The 13236-nt window shown below is 58.0% G+C and overlaps 1 protein-coding gene across 2 annotated transcripts in view; it reads right to left on the reverse strand.

Annotated features, from left to right (window-relative positions):
• Positions 1-13236, reverse strand: part of SFSWAP (splicing factor SWAP) — a 69502-nt gene that overhangs the window by 19006 nt on the left and 37260 nt on the right. For both annotated transcript variants that reach the window (XM_053901874.1, XM_053901875.1), the window contains 2 exons: positions 9183-9413; positions 7962-8152 (listed from right to left, as the gene is read on the reverse strand). In XM_053901874.1, coding sequence (XP_053757849.1) covers positions 7962-8152; positions 9183-9413 — 422 coding nt within the window. The remainder of the gene's footprint in view (positions 1-7961; positions 8153-9182; positions 9414-13236) is intronic.

Raw genomic sequence — 13236 nt, forward strand, 5'->3', positions numbered from 1 at the left:
AAAGACATCCCTTTGATTCAAAGAACTCTGTCAAAAGAAAAAACCCCGCCTTCTTTCCACCCTGTATCTGTGTGAGTTGATGGATGTTGACTACACCTACTGTGGTCACGGTTCTGCAACGCATCTAAGCGAAGTCATCGTGCCGGAGACCTTGCACACGTGTGGTGATGCACGCCTGTCACGGCTCGGTGACCCCGGGGAGAACACAGTTCACACGGCAATCGTTAACCAGCCAACCCCCCGGGCACAAGCCAGGCTCCTCACGTGCTGAGTTGGCACAGGACTACGCTCGACAGACTCCTGTTCACCACAAACGCCTTTATCCAAGTGAACCGACGCAGAGAATCCCCACTGCAAAGAACACCTGCACACAGACCGGGAGGTGGGCGATCCGTCAGCTGTGAGCCTCACCCAGGGTAATGCCATCCCCAGGAATTTCTTCCAAAGAGCATCCACCCGAGTGTGCAAGACGCACGCCCGAGGCCCCATGTCACGGCACTCTGTAACGGGCGTCAGGGTCCTGGTTCCATGTGGCGCATCTGGACAGCGGAATAGTGCTCAACCTTTAAACACGAGACGGCAATCCCACTTCCACTGACATTAGTTTGTCCACATCAAATTGTAAAATGAAGAAACGAATTTATAAAAAAAAAAAAATACCCATCAAAACTGGAACCCCTGAAACCTTCCTTTCCCATTGTCCTGGCGCTCGGGGGCCGCCCACCCGTGGTCCCCGAGCAGGGTCACTCTCCAGTTCACTCTGAATGACGTTTACCTGCAGTCATTAAACGCTACACCTCAAGACACGCACAGAATCCTGCACCCTGAGATTTGTCACCGTGCGCCTTGCGGATCCGGGTGGGAGACTCTGGGAACAAGGCCAGGCACGTGCTGAAGCCCAACGGGAGGGAGGGTCGGTGTAACTCTGCGACCGCTCCCTTCCTCTCCTTGCGTCCCCGTGCTCTGCGGGGACAAGGCTGACCAGGACAGCGCTTCCTACTAAAGCTATCCTGCTTCCTCGGCTTGAAGAGAAAATGCAAGGCACTCATCCAAAGAGACGCGCTCACCCCTCGGCCATTCCCGGCTCTGTCTCCCACCTGGCCTTGGGTGAGCAGAACCCGAGACGCTTGAGACCCCCGCTGCTCCCAAAGCGCCCTGCCTAAGCGGGTTCTTGCGCGTCTAGTAACTCAGGAACCGGGAGCCGCTGGGAGGAAGGCACAGACCTTGCTTTGCCCGCTCTGGTCCTCACTCCCCGCCTTCCAGGCGGCAGCGATGCCCGCATGTCTGTAAGGCTCGGCCTGTGCTGGCTCAGGGAGCCCATCTCAACACCCGACAGGAAACCACCTCCATGTCTAAGAGCCCCCGCGTCCGCTCTGGCGCTGGGCAGAATAAACGGCACTGCAAGCCGAGAACGCAAGAAACCGTGCAGGACGCCAGGCAGCTCTAGAGGCCGGATGAGGGGATTCTGCCCAGCCCCCGCGTCCTGCTGCGGGCAGGCCCCGGGTGTGCCGGCTGGTGGCCAACTCTGCCGCTGTGCAGTGGGAAAACCAGCTTGGGGTGTGTTTTCAGACTCCCGATAAATTAGGGACACAAGTTGTGCAAAGGGCAAGACTGAAGCCAGGGACGGAGCTGGCAGCCGGCACCCTGGGATGGCACGCAGGGCCGTGTGACAGGCGAGCGGGCGCGGGGCCACAACCAGAATCTGTCCTTCCTGAGCCTGGGCAGGGGGCTCCCGGGGAAGCGGACGCAGACGTTCCGGCCTGAGCCAGCAGCCTGCTCTGGGGGGACCTCCGCAGGGGACAGAGCTGCAGCACTCAGCGCTGCCCTCCAAGGAGGGGTGGGAGCATGTGGCCCTGTCGGTCACCAGGCACCAGGCCGCCAAGACACAGGGAGGGTGCCCGGCAGCTCACGGGCGGGGTTTCTGTTTATATTCCTACTGCTGACCCGAGAACTCCTACCTCTGAGCATCGTTACTTCTTCTCTGTGATCGCGGTACCCCACTGTGCCTGAAGTTTACTGCTCCTTTCGGTGCAACAGGTAATCAGGCCAACATTTTCAACATTCCTTGTAATCGACTCAGGAGATCTTATTCTTTTTTTTTTTTTTTAACCTTTTTTATTTTTTTGAGACAGAGAGAGAGCATGAATGGGGGAAGGTCAGAGAGAGAGGAAGACACAGAATCCGAAACAGGCTCCAGGCTCTGAGCTGTCGGCACAGAGCCCGTCGTGGGGCTTGAACTCACAGACCCCAAGATCGTGACCCGAGCCGAAGTCAGGAGATCTACTTATCCTAATAAAACGATTATCCTTCACCCTTAGTATGGGGGCCTCTGCCCAAGTGAATGGAGAGGATTCACTGTGATGACCTCAGCTTACAGGTACCAACAAGAGAATATTCAGAAACCCAGTAATCAGAGTTGAGAACGAAGGACTAAAAGGGTAACAAACACCACCCGCACAGTCCCTGCAGCCCAGCAGCGGGTCCCAGGGCGCAAGTGCTGGGCGCAAGCTCTGTGTCGGCATGTGTCAGGGACCCCGACGAGCGGGCCACCCCCTTCAGGAGAACGTGAGCAGTCCTCCGCAGCCTGGCAGCCGCTCTCGTAGCCGTGCAGACACTGTGGGGGCGCCGGCCCTCTGTGCCCCCTCCCCCCTCCATCACGAATACCGGGGGAGGCTCACTTTGAGCAGGAGACAGACCAGAACGTTCCATCTCCTTGGTCATCGTGCCACGTTGAGGGAGAAGCACACGACCCAGGTCGAGCCGTCCAGAACGTCCACGTGAGCGTGGAGTGTGGAGCGGGGTCCCGGGCCGTGGGTGGCGCAGCAGGAGGACACAGCCGGTCGGCGGGGGGCTGTGCCTGGAGAGGAATCCTCGGGGCATCGCTGCCCTCACGACTCAGAATGTGAGCCCCACTACGTCCTGCTGCTGCGGCTGAAGCCACGTGGGGGCAGCAGGGCAGGTTTCTGACACGGGCAACCACAGCAGCCACGCAATAAAACAACTAGCTGTTTAGTCCGCACTCCGCTGCAGCGGTAGGGACGCCGTCTCTGCACTGTCCCCTGCAGTTAGCCGTCAGCCACGTGTGGCTACTGAACACTTGAAATGTGGCTAGCACGGTCAAGGACCTGAATTTTGAATTTTATTTGGTTCCTATTAGGTTACGTTTAAATGACCACGGATGGCGAGTGGCCACCGTGCACCGTACTGGACAGCGTGTGTCTTGGAAAGTAACGGCTTCGCACGCGATTGCCGCTCCTGGGTTAACCAGAGTCTCCACCGCCTGGCTCACATACCTCTTGATGCCACACCTCCCCCTCGGCCCGACCTCCCTGCTCTGCTTGCAGAAGGCACCCGGCCAGGCCGCCCTGCGCACTGCAATCAATGAGCCAACGAGCAGCCGAGGGGTGCCCACGGGTGCGCATGGGGCTGCGGGAGGGGTGCCCACCGGTGTGCGCGGGGCAGCACCAAGCCAGCGGAGCCGTCTCGTGGGGGGTGGAACATTAACACCCCAGCAAAAAGCACCAGAGGGCAAGCCGCCACGGGGGAGGCAGTCCACAGGCTGGTCTGAGTGGTGTCTGTGAGAAACGGAGAGAATTTCAAGACTGCCTGCCTGCTCAGTCCCTGAACCACAGCGAAGTAAGCACCTGCCCGCTAAGCGGCTCAGTAGCGAGCCAGTCCCGTCCTGCCGCGGCACAACGAACTGCTCGAAACCAGACGAACTCGCATCTCCAGATAAAGCCTCACGTGTGAAACGACACTACAGTAACCATAAAACGGGGCAATTCCACACACGCCTCGAGGTGTCAGGCTCGGAATCGCGTCCTCTAAAACTGCACGTTGAAACCTCGGCTGTGCGTCATTCTCGCAGCGCGCGCCCTCTCTCCTGAAGCCACCCAGCTGCCCTGATCCGACCGGCGGTGCTCCCTCCCGGAGGACTCTCTGTGCGGTCCCCGCCTCGGGCACGGCTGCCCGGACTGCCATCGTGTCCTGCCCTTGCGCTGTGGCCGCCGCGGGCTTCCCACGGAAATGCCGCTCTTGCTCGTCCGCGTCCCAGTCTGGTCCCAGCACGCGGCTCCTGCAACCGCCCCCCGTGCCGCGCGGTGCCGGTCAGGGCCTCGCCGCGCCGCACCCACCGCCGCCACTTGAGCGCCGCTGGCCCTGGAGGGTCCCCCCAACCTGTCAACTCTCATTACCAGGGTTCCTCAAGGCCCCACCCAGACACCCCCTCCCCTCGGCAGGCCGTGCGCCCCTCTGCCTCCCGGGGGCCCAGGCATCACCCACGGCTCATCTGGTGTTGGCTGCTCTGTGCCCCGCTAGACTGTCCCGGGGGACAAAAGGGGTTGTGTGGGCATCTGGGTAAGACACAGGCTTCTAAGTCACCTTCCGGAGGGCCTCGGTGCCTTGGAAACGACAGAGGCTCAGCACGCGCGGTTGATTCCTGTTCCCACCTCCTCGCAGACTCCTGTTCAGCCTGTAAACCCGGCAGGATCATTAACTTGAACAAACTGCCGGTGTCTAGAAGGTGTCCTGAAATGTGCTGTCGCTGTGCAGATGACTGCATAACCCAAGGGGGGTTCAAACTGAAGACCCCGGTTTCCCTTCATTTTGAATTAAGAGCACACGCACGCCCCAAAAGTGAGACGTTCACGGGGATTTCTAAGCACCACTTGCGTGGATCTTTATGGCTCACAAAACTTAAATAAAACTTAGCGTTCTGTTAGTCTCCGTCCCCGTCAATCAACACGCCTTAGGACATCATTTCAGGTTACCCCCAGATACATAACGTGCCCTCTCCTGACAGGCAGGTCGGTACGTGCAAGTGTGAGCTGGGCTGGGCTCCACGGCGGCCTGTGCAATGAGTGGCAAAGTGAATGATTTGCTGAATGTGTCGTGTCCAGCCACGTGCTCCTTAAACCAAAGTAGTTCCAAGCGGTGCAGACTCCAGTGGACAAAGAGAAACGTCTGTGACACTGGTGACAGAAAAGAGACAGGTAGACAGCCAGGAGGCAACGAGGGGAGGCTCTGAAGGCGGCTCTCGGGGACGGGGGCCCAAGATGCCAGCGGGCCTGTGAAGTCACTCAGCACCCCGCAGCGAACACGCACAAGCTAACCCTCACAGGTGCCGTCTTTCCGCCCGTCAGATGGACGAGGATCAAAGGCTGGTGATAAGCGGCATTGGCGGGGGCACGAAAGCAGATACTTAAAAGCGTTTCCACAGTCCGGCGTCCGCCCCACGGACACGCGCACCGAAGTGAGTGTGCAAGACAGGACCCAGGCTCAGAGCAGCACCGTGGTCACGGTCACGGTAGCGAGGCCCCGGGAACGGTGTGCACGCCCACCACTGACCGGGTCAGGTTAAGGGCTAAGGTGGGAGAGGCCGGACAGTCACGCATCCAGGAAATCCTCAACGAGCACGACCCCGATGTGGACAGAAACAGCTCTTCGAGGATGGAAACACCGGGATAACGTGTAGGGTCCGGTCCTGTTACTGCGACATTTAAATCTATACACAGAAATAGATCCGTTTTCCCGTGAGAACCCACAAAGAATGAAATGGAGCGCACGCACACACATGATGCAGCATCATGCACCTGGAAAAAGGACGTTCCATGAAGCGAAGAAGCCGGTCCCTGAGGAACAGACACTGTAGGACTCCCACCTTCACAGGGCCCCAGGACCAGCCAGGCTGACGGACACGGACAGCAGAGATGTGGGCGCCAGGGGCCGGGAATCAGTTTGGGAAGATGAAAAAGTCCTGGAGACGGAGGGCAGTGACAGCTGCACTCGAGAGGAGCGTGTTTCATGCCACGGCACAGGGGGCTTCAAAAGGGCTCAAACGAGGGGTGCCTGGGGGAGCTGAGTCAGTTGAGCGGCTGGCGTCCGCTCAGGTCACGATCTCACAGCTTGTGAGTTCGAGCCCCACGTCGGGCTCTGTGCTGACAGCTCGGAGACTGGAGCTGCTTCGGATTCTGTGTCTCCCTCTCTCACTGCCCCTCCCCTGCTTGTGCACTCTCTCTCTCTCTCAAAAATAAACATTAAAAAAATTTTTTTTAAGAGAAACTATAATAATAAACTGTATGTTTATTTTACAAAATAAAAACCTAAAATAAAAGTAAGAAGTGGAAATTTCCATAGGAATCGTGAAACAGCACACAAGAAGGAAACCAAACTTCCTCTCCGTTTTATACCTGTCCCTCGCACCTGAACGTTTTGGACACGTGCGTGTCCCGCTTTAGTAACAGCGAAAGCAGACCCTGCTACACCCTGGGGCAGATGAGCCACAGCAAAATCCTGCCGGGTTCCGGCCCGGGGCCTTCTGGGCGGTGTCTTCATGCCGTCCCGCACACGTCCGCTCACACAGACCCGGGGTGCCTCCTGCTCCCGCTGAGCTCAGGTCCCCAGCACGAGACAATCCTACTCCTGCTCAGCGGGGGTCGGGCGTGCCGCCTGTGAGCCTGGGGTACGCGCAGAACAGACACACGGGCAGGGTAACCTGGCCCCAGAAGCTGCTTTCAGCTGAGATCACCGTCCAGTTGAATCCCGGTTATGACAACTGCCAAGGTGATTAAAGTATTTCTGTTTCAAAGCAGTTAGACGTTTATTACCATCTGCTCCTGCTCACATCATTGAGGACCCACAATCTGTCCCACTAGACGCGCAAGAAGATCCACCCGGTGACCAAACGGGAAGCGTAAACACCCATCTGTACGTGGTGCAGACGTAAAACACGCTGGAAACCCGGCAGGTGGGCGAGGCCGCGTAGAAAGAGACACAGGAGAAAAGCCTACGCGGAAGCCTGTCTCGTGCTCACAGGGAGAGAGTTCTGGGGGCCGTGACCAGGCAACACGGCAGGCTGGGAAAAACCGCGTTGACGACGAGGAATTCTGGCCGGGACGGAGTCTGCATTCCAACACAGCGTCGCTGGGAAACAGACGCGAGCGTGTAGCGGCACCGGCTGAGTCCACGCATGCAGGTGGCCGTTACCTCAGTCTCTTATTCGCCGCACCAACGACACCGGGACAACGGACAACGCAGGCAACTGGCAGTGCACCCAGGGCCCCCCTGCGCCCGCTCCCCTGCCACACGCACAACTTCTGTTACGTCCCGGGCCTCCCCGGGCCCATCACCGCAGGGCCGTGGCTCCCCGAAGCCCAGGACTGGGGGCACCTGGGCCCACACCCGGTGGCCCGCCTCGGGGGTGCAGGGAGAGGAGCGGAGGTGGCCGTGTCCCGGCATCCCCCTGGGCACCCCCACGCCTCTGCACACTCGAGGCCGGTCTGAGGACAGCCCACAGGAGCCCACCCCTCCTGCCCTCCTCGCCGAGCCCGGCTCTGAGGCCGCCCGCCAGGCCTGAGGGCTCCGGACCGATTCCTGAGGGGAGACAGTGTGGGCTCGGCCTTCAACAGGAGGAGGGAGGCCTGAACTCCGTGAGCTGTTTTCCACGCAAAACAAATAAACCAAGCGGCTGCATGCGGCCAAGATCTATTTTGAATAACGGCCTTGGGCTCTCAGAAATGTCAAGGGAACCGAAGGGAAAGAGTGCAGGACTGCTTCTACGTGCCAGGGAAAGGCCACTACAAAAGACGCTTTGGGGACGCTGGTGTGTGGACGTGCGAGCCCACGGGAACGGAGGGCGACACTGGCAGAGGTGCTGGCCCTCCCCAGAAAAGGCGGGAGCGACCACAGCTTGTTTTCTTTGTTAATTCAAGTACTGACGCTGATGTGGACCCGAGGCGTCACAGGTCTTGCTCTGGACGAGTCTGTCCCCAGGGGAATGTGTTCCCCCCGCCCCCCGAGGGTACCCTAACGGGGTCTTCCCCAAACTCACAGCGGAAGCACGCCGGCCCCCGCAGAAGAGCGGGGTCTGCTGACAGCCCCTTCTCAGGCCGGGGACCCGAGTGGCCAGAGCACGCCACACTCACCCACTCTCACCCGCGATGCTGATGCGGACTTTCACTTACCTCTACGCCGAAAGGATTTTCCTCAACTTTTCCGACTTCTGTTTCTGGCAGGGGATTTTTTAAGGTTTGTAAAAACAAAGCTGCTTTCCTTTTACGTTCTGCTTGAAGCTGCTTCTCCTTCGATTCCTTGGACGCCTGGGCCAGCTTCTCCCTGGCAGCGGCCGCCAGTCGGTCCTCCAGCTTTTGCTTTGCTTAAGAAACGAACGACAAACAAAGTGATGGTTAGAACAAGTGCTATTCTATAAACTCCTCGCTATCTTAGTTTTCACAAGCAGCCAAAGGGTCACGGGATACAACGTGGTTATTCTAAGAGATTAACATGACACAAATTTCAGGATAAGTAAACAAATCAGGCAGGCTGAATTGTGAGGCAGTTAGTTCATAATGCTTACTATTAGGATTTTAAATATTTCACCCTCAAAATCAAAGTCGGAAGGTGGATGGGATTCCACACCAGGGAGAGTCGGAGTCATGAAACCCTCAGAAAGCCTTAGGCTCTCGTGAACACGGGTCCCTAATGCTCATGCCCGACAAGGGGCGCTGCGTTCGAGCACGTCCCGACACACGGTTCCGTGCGCAGTGGTACGTGCACGAGGGGACCCGGAGCACTGGCCCGAGCCTGCTTAGGAGGCACCTGGAAATGTTGTGTCACCTGTCTGTGCACGTGCAGGAAAAGCAACGTCCGGGAACCAGTTAGGACAGACAGGAACTGCTAACTGCTGTAGCGCAAAACAGAACCTATTTAGGGGTAAGAGGCTGTGAGAGGCCCTCCCACACACTGCTGGTGGTCGGGGGCCGGCGGTGGCCAGGCTGTGACCTGTGAAGACGAGCCCCAGTCTGGAAACCAGCTCCGGCCCACGTCCTCTCGAAGGGTCTGTCTGTGGGCAGAAGGCCTCACGAAAGGGTATCTCCTAGTTGGGTCCATCAGCTGAGCCGGGATCACGGGCTGAGCATTCGACCCGAGGCGGCCCCCAGAGCGCCAAGGCCCCCACCCCCCAGTAACGCACTCTCTAGAACGAGCCGCCGGGGGCACTGCATCCGGAGCTCAGGAAGGGCAGTGCCCTCCGCTCTAACAGAGAACTCTCTGCGTGCACCAAGCACCAGCTGCCCCCAGGTCCTGCCGTGCCCCGGCTGGGGGCTCGGTCCCAGCGCTGCGGGCTTAGGAGGCTAGTCCTGTGCTACTGCCTGCCTTTCAAGAAGGTGTAAAACGTGCTGACAAACCTTGCTTCGCCTCTAGCTCCTCCTGGGTTAGCTGGGGCCGCTTCTCCTCAACAACCGCACAGGGCGGGGCGACTGCCGGGGTCGTGTTTGCGGTGCCGCTACAACTCTCTTGGCCTTCTTTGCCTTCTTCATCATCATCACTGTCATCATCTAGCTTAACACGGTTTTTTTCCAGGGGAAGGAGGTCATTTTCTTTGGCCTTGATCGCAAAGCTTATTGGAGCAAATGAAGCTATTGGGAAAAGTGAACATGGTGACGCACGTTTAGGTACCTGGAGGCACAGAGCAGAGCCCCCACGGCCCCGCCGTCCACGCGAGCGCCAGCTGCGGGGCGGCCTCCCCGGTGCAGCCGCGTCTCCCGCCCAGGGGCCTCTGGGGGCGGCGGCAACGCCTGCGTTGTCAAAGGGGGCCGCTCAAGTGCACGCTGGGCGCAGAGAGGCTGGCCCGCCACGCGCGTCTCGCGAGGAACGCGCCCAGAGCGGCATCCAGGGCCGCTGCGCTGGTAAAGGGGCACTTCCTCTTGGGGTTTTCCTTCTTGTTTGGGCTCAGCACGTGGCTGAGTTGGTACCAGTCAGACGTATGATGTGGCTCCGCTATAAAAAGGTATTTCTAAAAACTCCCAGCCGTACACGGCAGCCTTTTCTCACAAAGCGAGTGACGGGATCCATTTCTTTCTTCGGTTTACCGGGCGCCCGCTCTGTGCCGGGCGTCACCTCTGACCACTCGGCAGCTGTAACAAGACTTTCGACCCACTGTAATGAGAGCTTAGGTGGTTCAAAGTCCTCCCCTAGAACGTTTGGGAACTTCAGTAAGAGAAATACAAAGGCCCAAAGGAAGGGGCCTTCCTCCCCGTCCCCCCACCCACTCAACACTGACTCACGGAGCCCCCTCCTCCAGACACACAGAGACGCTGGTTCTTAGCACCTAATTGGTTGCGTTGTGTTACTTCACTCTCAAAAACCACGAATTATTACTCACGAAAGACATTCAAGTGAACGACGAGGAAGGGAGATTCTAAAGTGCAGCGCAAACAGCTAACTCCGAGGGGGAGCAGGATCCGGTGGGCGTGCTCCATCACCCACGCTGTGTGTGCACGTGCTTGGGATTTTCCACAAGAGAACAGGGCAGGTTCTAGAAGGGATGCGTCTGCGGTGACCGCAGGTGGGGAGGGGTGGCCCAGCTGGCCCCCAAGGGTCCCGCCGTCTGCACTTCTGGCTCCAGAACCACGCAGGCCTTGAAGCACGTAACTACCCCAATAACCCTTTCGTCCACAAGCGCCCCCGGAGAGAGCACCCCCAGATCCTAAACGCTTGGAAAGGCACAGCTGGTAAGTCAGATGAAAAACAGCTTCAGACTGACTGCACGCTGCGCCCCGATGCACGACAACCCCTGAGAACAGAGCACACAGGGGTCACAAACACGGTCTGCTGGGGAGTCAGTATTAACCGTGGTACTGTGCTTCTGCTGGAGACAGTCCCATCTTCGGGAGATACATTAAATCATTTACGGATGAAAGGCCACGATGCCGGGGACCCCCTCCGAAAACGCTCTGGGGTGGGCTGCAGTGAGCGGCAGGGGCAAGCCTGGTCTGTGGCTGGGCAGCGGGAGCGGGTGGGGTGCTCTCATACACCTTGAAATTCTCCGTGAGGAAACAAGGGCGACAGCGTTAACTATCGCCTACAGGGATACGATCTCTTTAATAAACAGAGTTGGCAAAACTTAAAAAGCAAAAAAAATTCACTTAAATGTTAATCAAAATTGCTCGTTAACTTGAGACTACAGTACTACATCTCAAAACAGCTTTATGGTTTATTTTGAGAGAGAGAGAGAGAGAGAGAGAGAGAGAGAGAGAGAGGGAATAAGAGCGCGCGTGTGTGCGCGGGGGAGGGGCAGAGGGAAGGCCAAGCAGGCTCCATGCTATCCGCTATCCGCGCGGTCCGACTCAGGGCTCGCCCCGACCTCAAGAACCACAAGGCCGTGACCTGGGCAGAAGTCAAGAGTGGGACGCTTAACCGACTGAGCCACCAGGCGCCCCTCAAAATAACTTCACAATGATCATTCTCAAACCATCTGTCACCCCAAATTCGAAAGGTCAGCAATCGACAAATGCGAGACTTTACAACGAAAGCTTCCGGAACACTTTCTGTGCTAACACGACGCCTACTGTGGACGTCTGGTATTTACGCATGTGAGCTGCAAGGCCAAAGAGCAGCCAGACCCCGTGACCGGGCACAGACTCTCGACCGACTTGAGACAAACGGAGTAGTGGGGCAGCCTGCAGGCCTCACCTCACACCCACAAGCCCGGCAGAGACGCCCCTGGGCTCCCTACGTACAGATGAGGAAACCGAGGCGAAACAGGCCAAGGAGTGTCCCGTGCTAGCTCAGCCAGAGAGCGAGGGCTCTGAAACCGTTGCTCGGCGTAAGGGTTACTTGAGCATCTGAGGACTCTGCTGCGGCCGCCCATGGCTCCCTGCGGTGGGGACGAACCCCCGGCCCTCCCGGCTCTGGCCCCGGGTTCCATCTGTGCGGCCTACCCACTGCTAGCCTCCCCTCCCCCGCCTCTGCCTCCTTCCACCTGCTTCGTTCTTTCTCCTCCAGCCTCAGCTGGTGGAAGCCTGCCGGGCCTCTCTCCTCCACACCTCTGCACGTCTGCGTCGTGGCCACGGCCCGCTCACGCGGGCTGCAGGCTGCGGGGCTGTCGTGGGCACCGAAGTGGCCGGGAGCCGGGCCGGTGCAGCAAGTCCTCAGCCAGCGCGCGTGGAGGAGACCCCTTCCCAGACTTCCGGGGACACGGGAACAAGCTTTGCTGCTGGCGTCAGCCTTCACAAGTCATTACGTTCTCTGTGGAAAACTTTGGAACCACAGGTGGACGGGGCGGAAGATCCACCACAGCGCAGATGTGGGAGAAAGTCACCCGCACGGTTCCCGGGCACACACGAAACCGGGGCCACGCTGGACCGTGTTGCAGCCTGCTTCTGCTCCCCAGGCAGCATCTTCCCACATCTTTATTCCCATAAAGATCATTTTTAAAATTAGGACTATTATTTCTTGGTCTGGGGGTTCCAATTTAGTACACGGTCTCCCACGACCATTGCCAAGGTTTTATTTCTAAAAGCTGGCAAGCCCAGTGATGAACTCCTGGTCTGGATACCCGGCGGAGCCACGGCTCCGAGGGGAGGGCATCTGCGCGGAGAGGGGCCCCTGCGCCGGGCGGCCTCTTCCCCATGCTGCACCGAGCCGACGCGGGTCCCCGTTACCCTGCAGCCTCTCCCTCGCTGAGCTTTACTTTCCAACTTCACCAACCCGAGAGGCAAAAAGCAGCATTTGCCAGTGAAGGTACACTTTAAAAATATATTTACTGACCATCTCTCTTTCTTCTTTTGTGAGCCATCTTTTCATATCTTCTGTCTCTGGTTTTCTTGCTGCAGTGAGTGTCTTCTTGTCAATGGATGAGCGCTTTCTACGGTACGGATTTGAACCCTCTATCTTCTGTTAGCGATCGACGTTTTGACATTTGTCTTTACCTTTATTCAGGTCCTGCCCCCATCAGACCTACTATTCTTTCCTTATGATTTACGGCTTCAACTCTTAGAAAGTCTTTTCCAACGCTTAGATTACTGAACTTATTTTTATATTTTAATACTTTATCTGGAATCCTATGTTTTCCCAAGACAGAGTCAGTTATTACAGTAAAGAAGCTCTCCCAGCCACGCGTAAGGACACTCTGATGCTTCTTCAGCACCTACGGACGGAGACAAAGGACAGCTCTCGCCTGCTCGCACGGCTGACTGCGTTGGCTGGGTGGCGAGGCATTAGTGTCCCTGTTGCTCGGGGAGGGGCCGACAGGCCGCTAGCAAGCTGCTCGGACCCCTTAGTTTGTCCTGCGCGCGGCAGTGGCTTTAGTCCCGCAGGTTTCACGCCCTCTTGTGGGAAACAAGCTTGGCCTCGACTCCGTCCGGCCAGCTGCCCGTTTGCACCGTGGTCCCCACTGAACGGGGAACGCTTCCTAAGTTCTCTGAGACCCACACATGCGTCGTGCTGCCGCCTCTTGAG

Source organism: Panthera pardus, unplaced genomic scaffold, assembly GCF_024362965.1.
Source record: "Panthera pardus isolate Hobbes unplaced genomic scaffold, ASM2436296v1 HiC_scaffold_14, whole genome shotgun sequence".
Classification (NCBI taxonomy): Eukaryota; Metazoa; Chordata; class Mammalia; order Carnivora; family Felidae; genus Panthera; species Panthera pardus.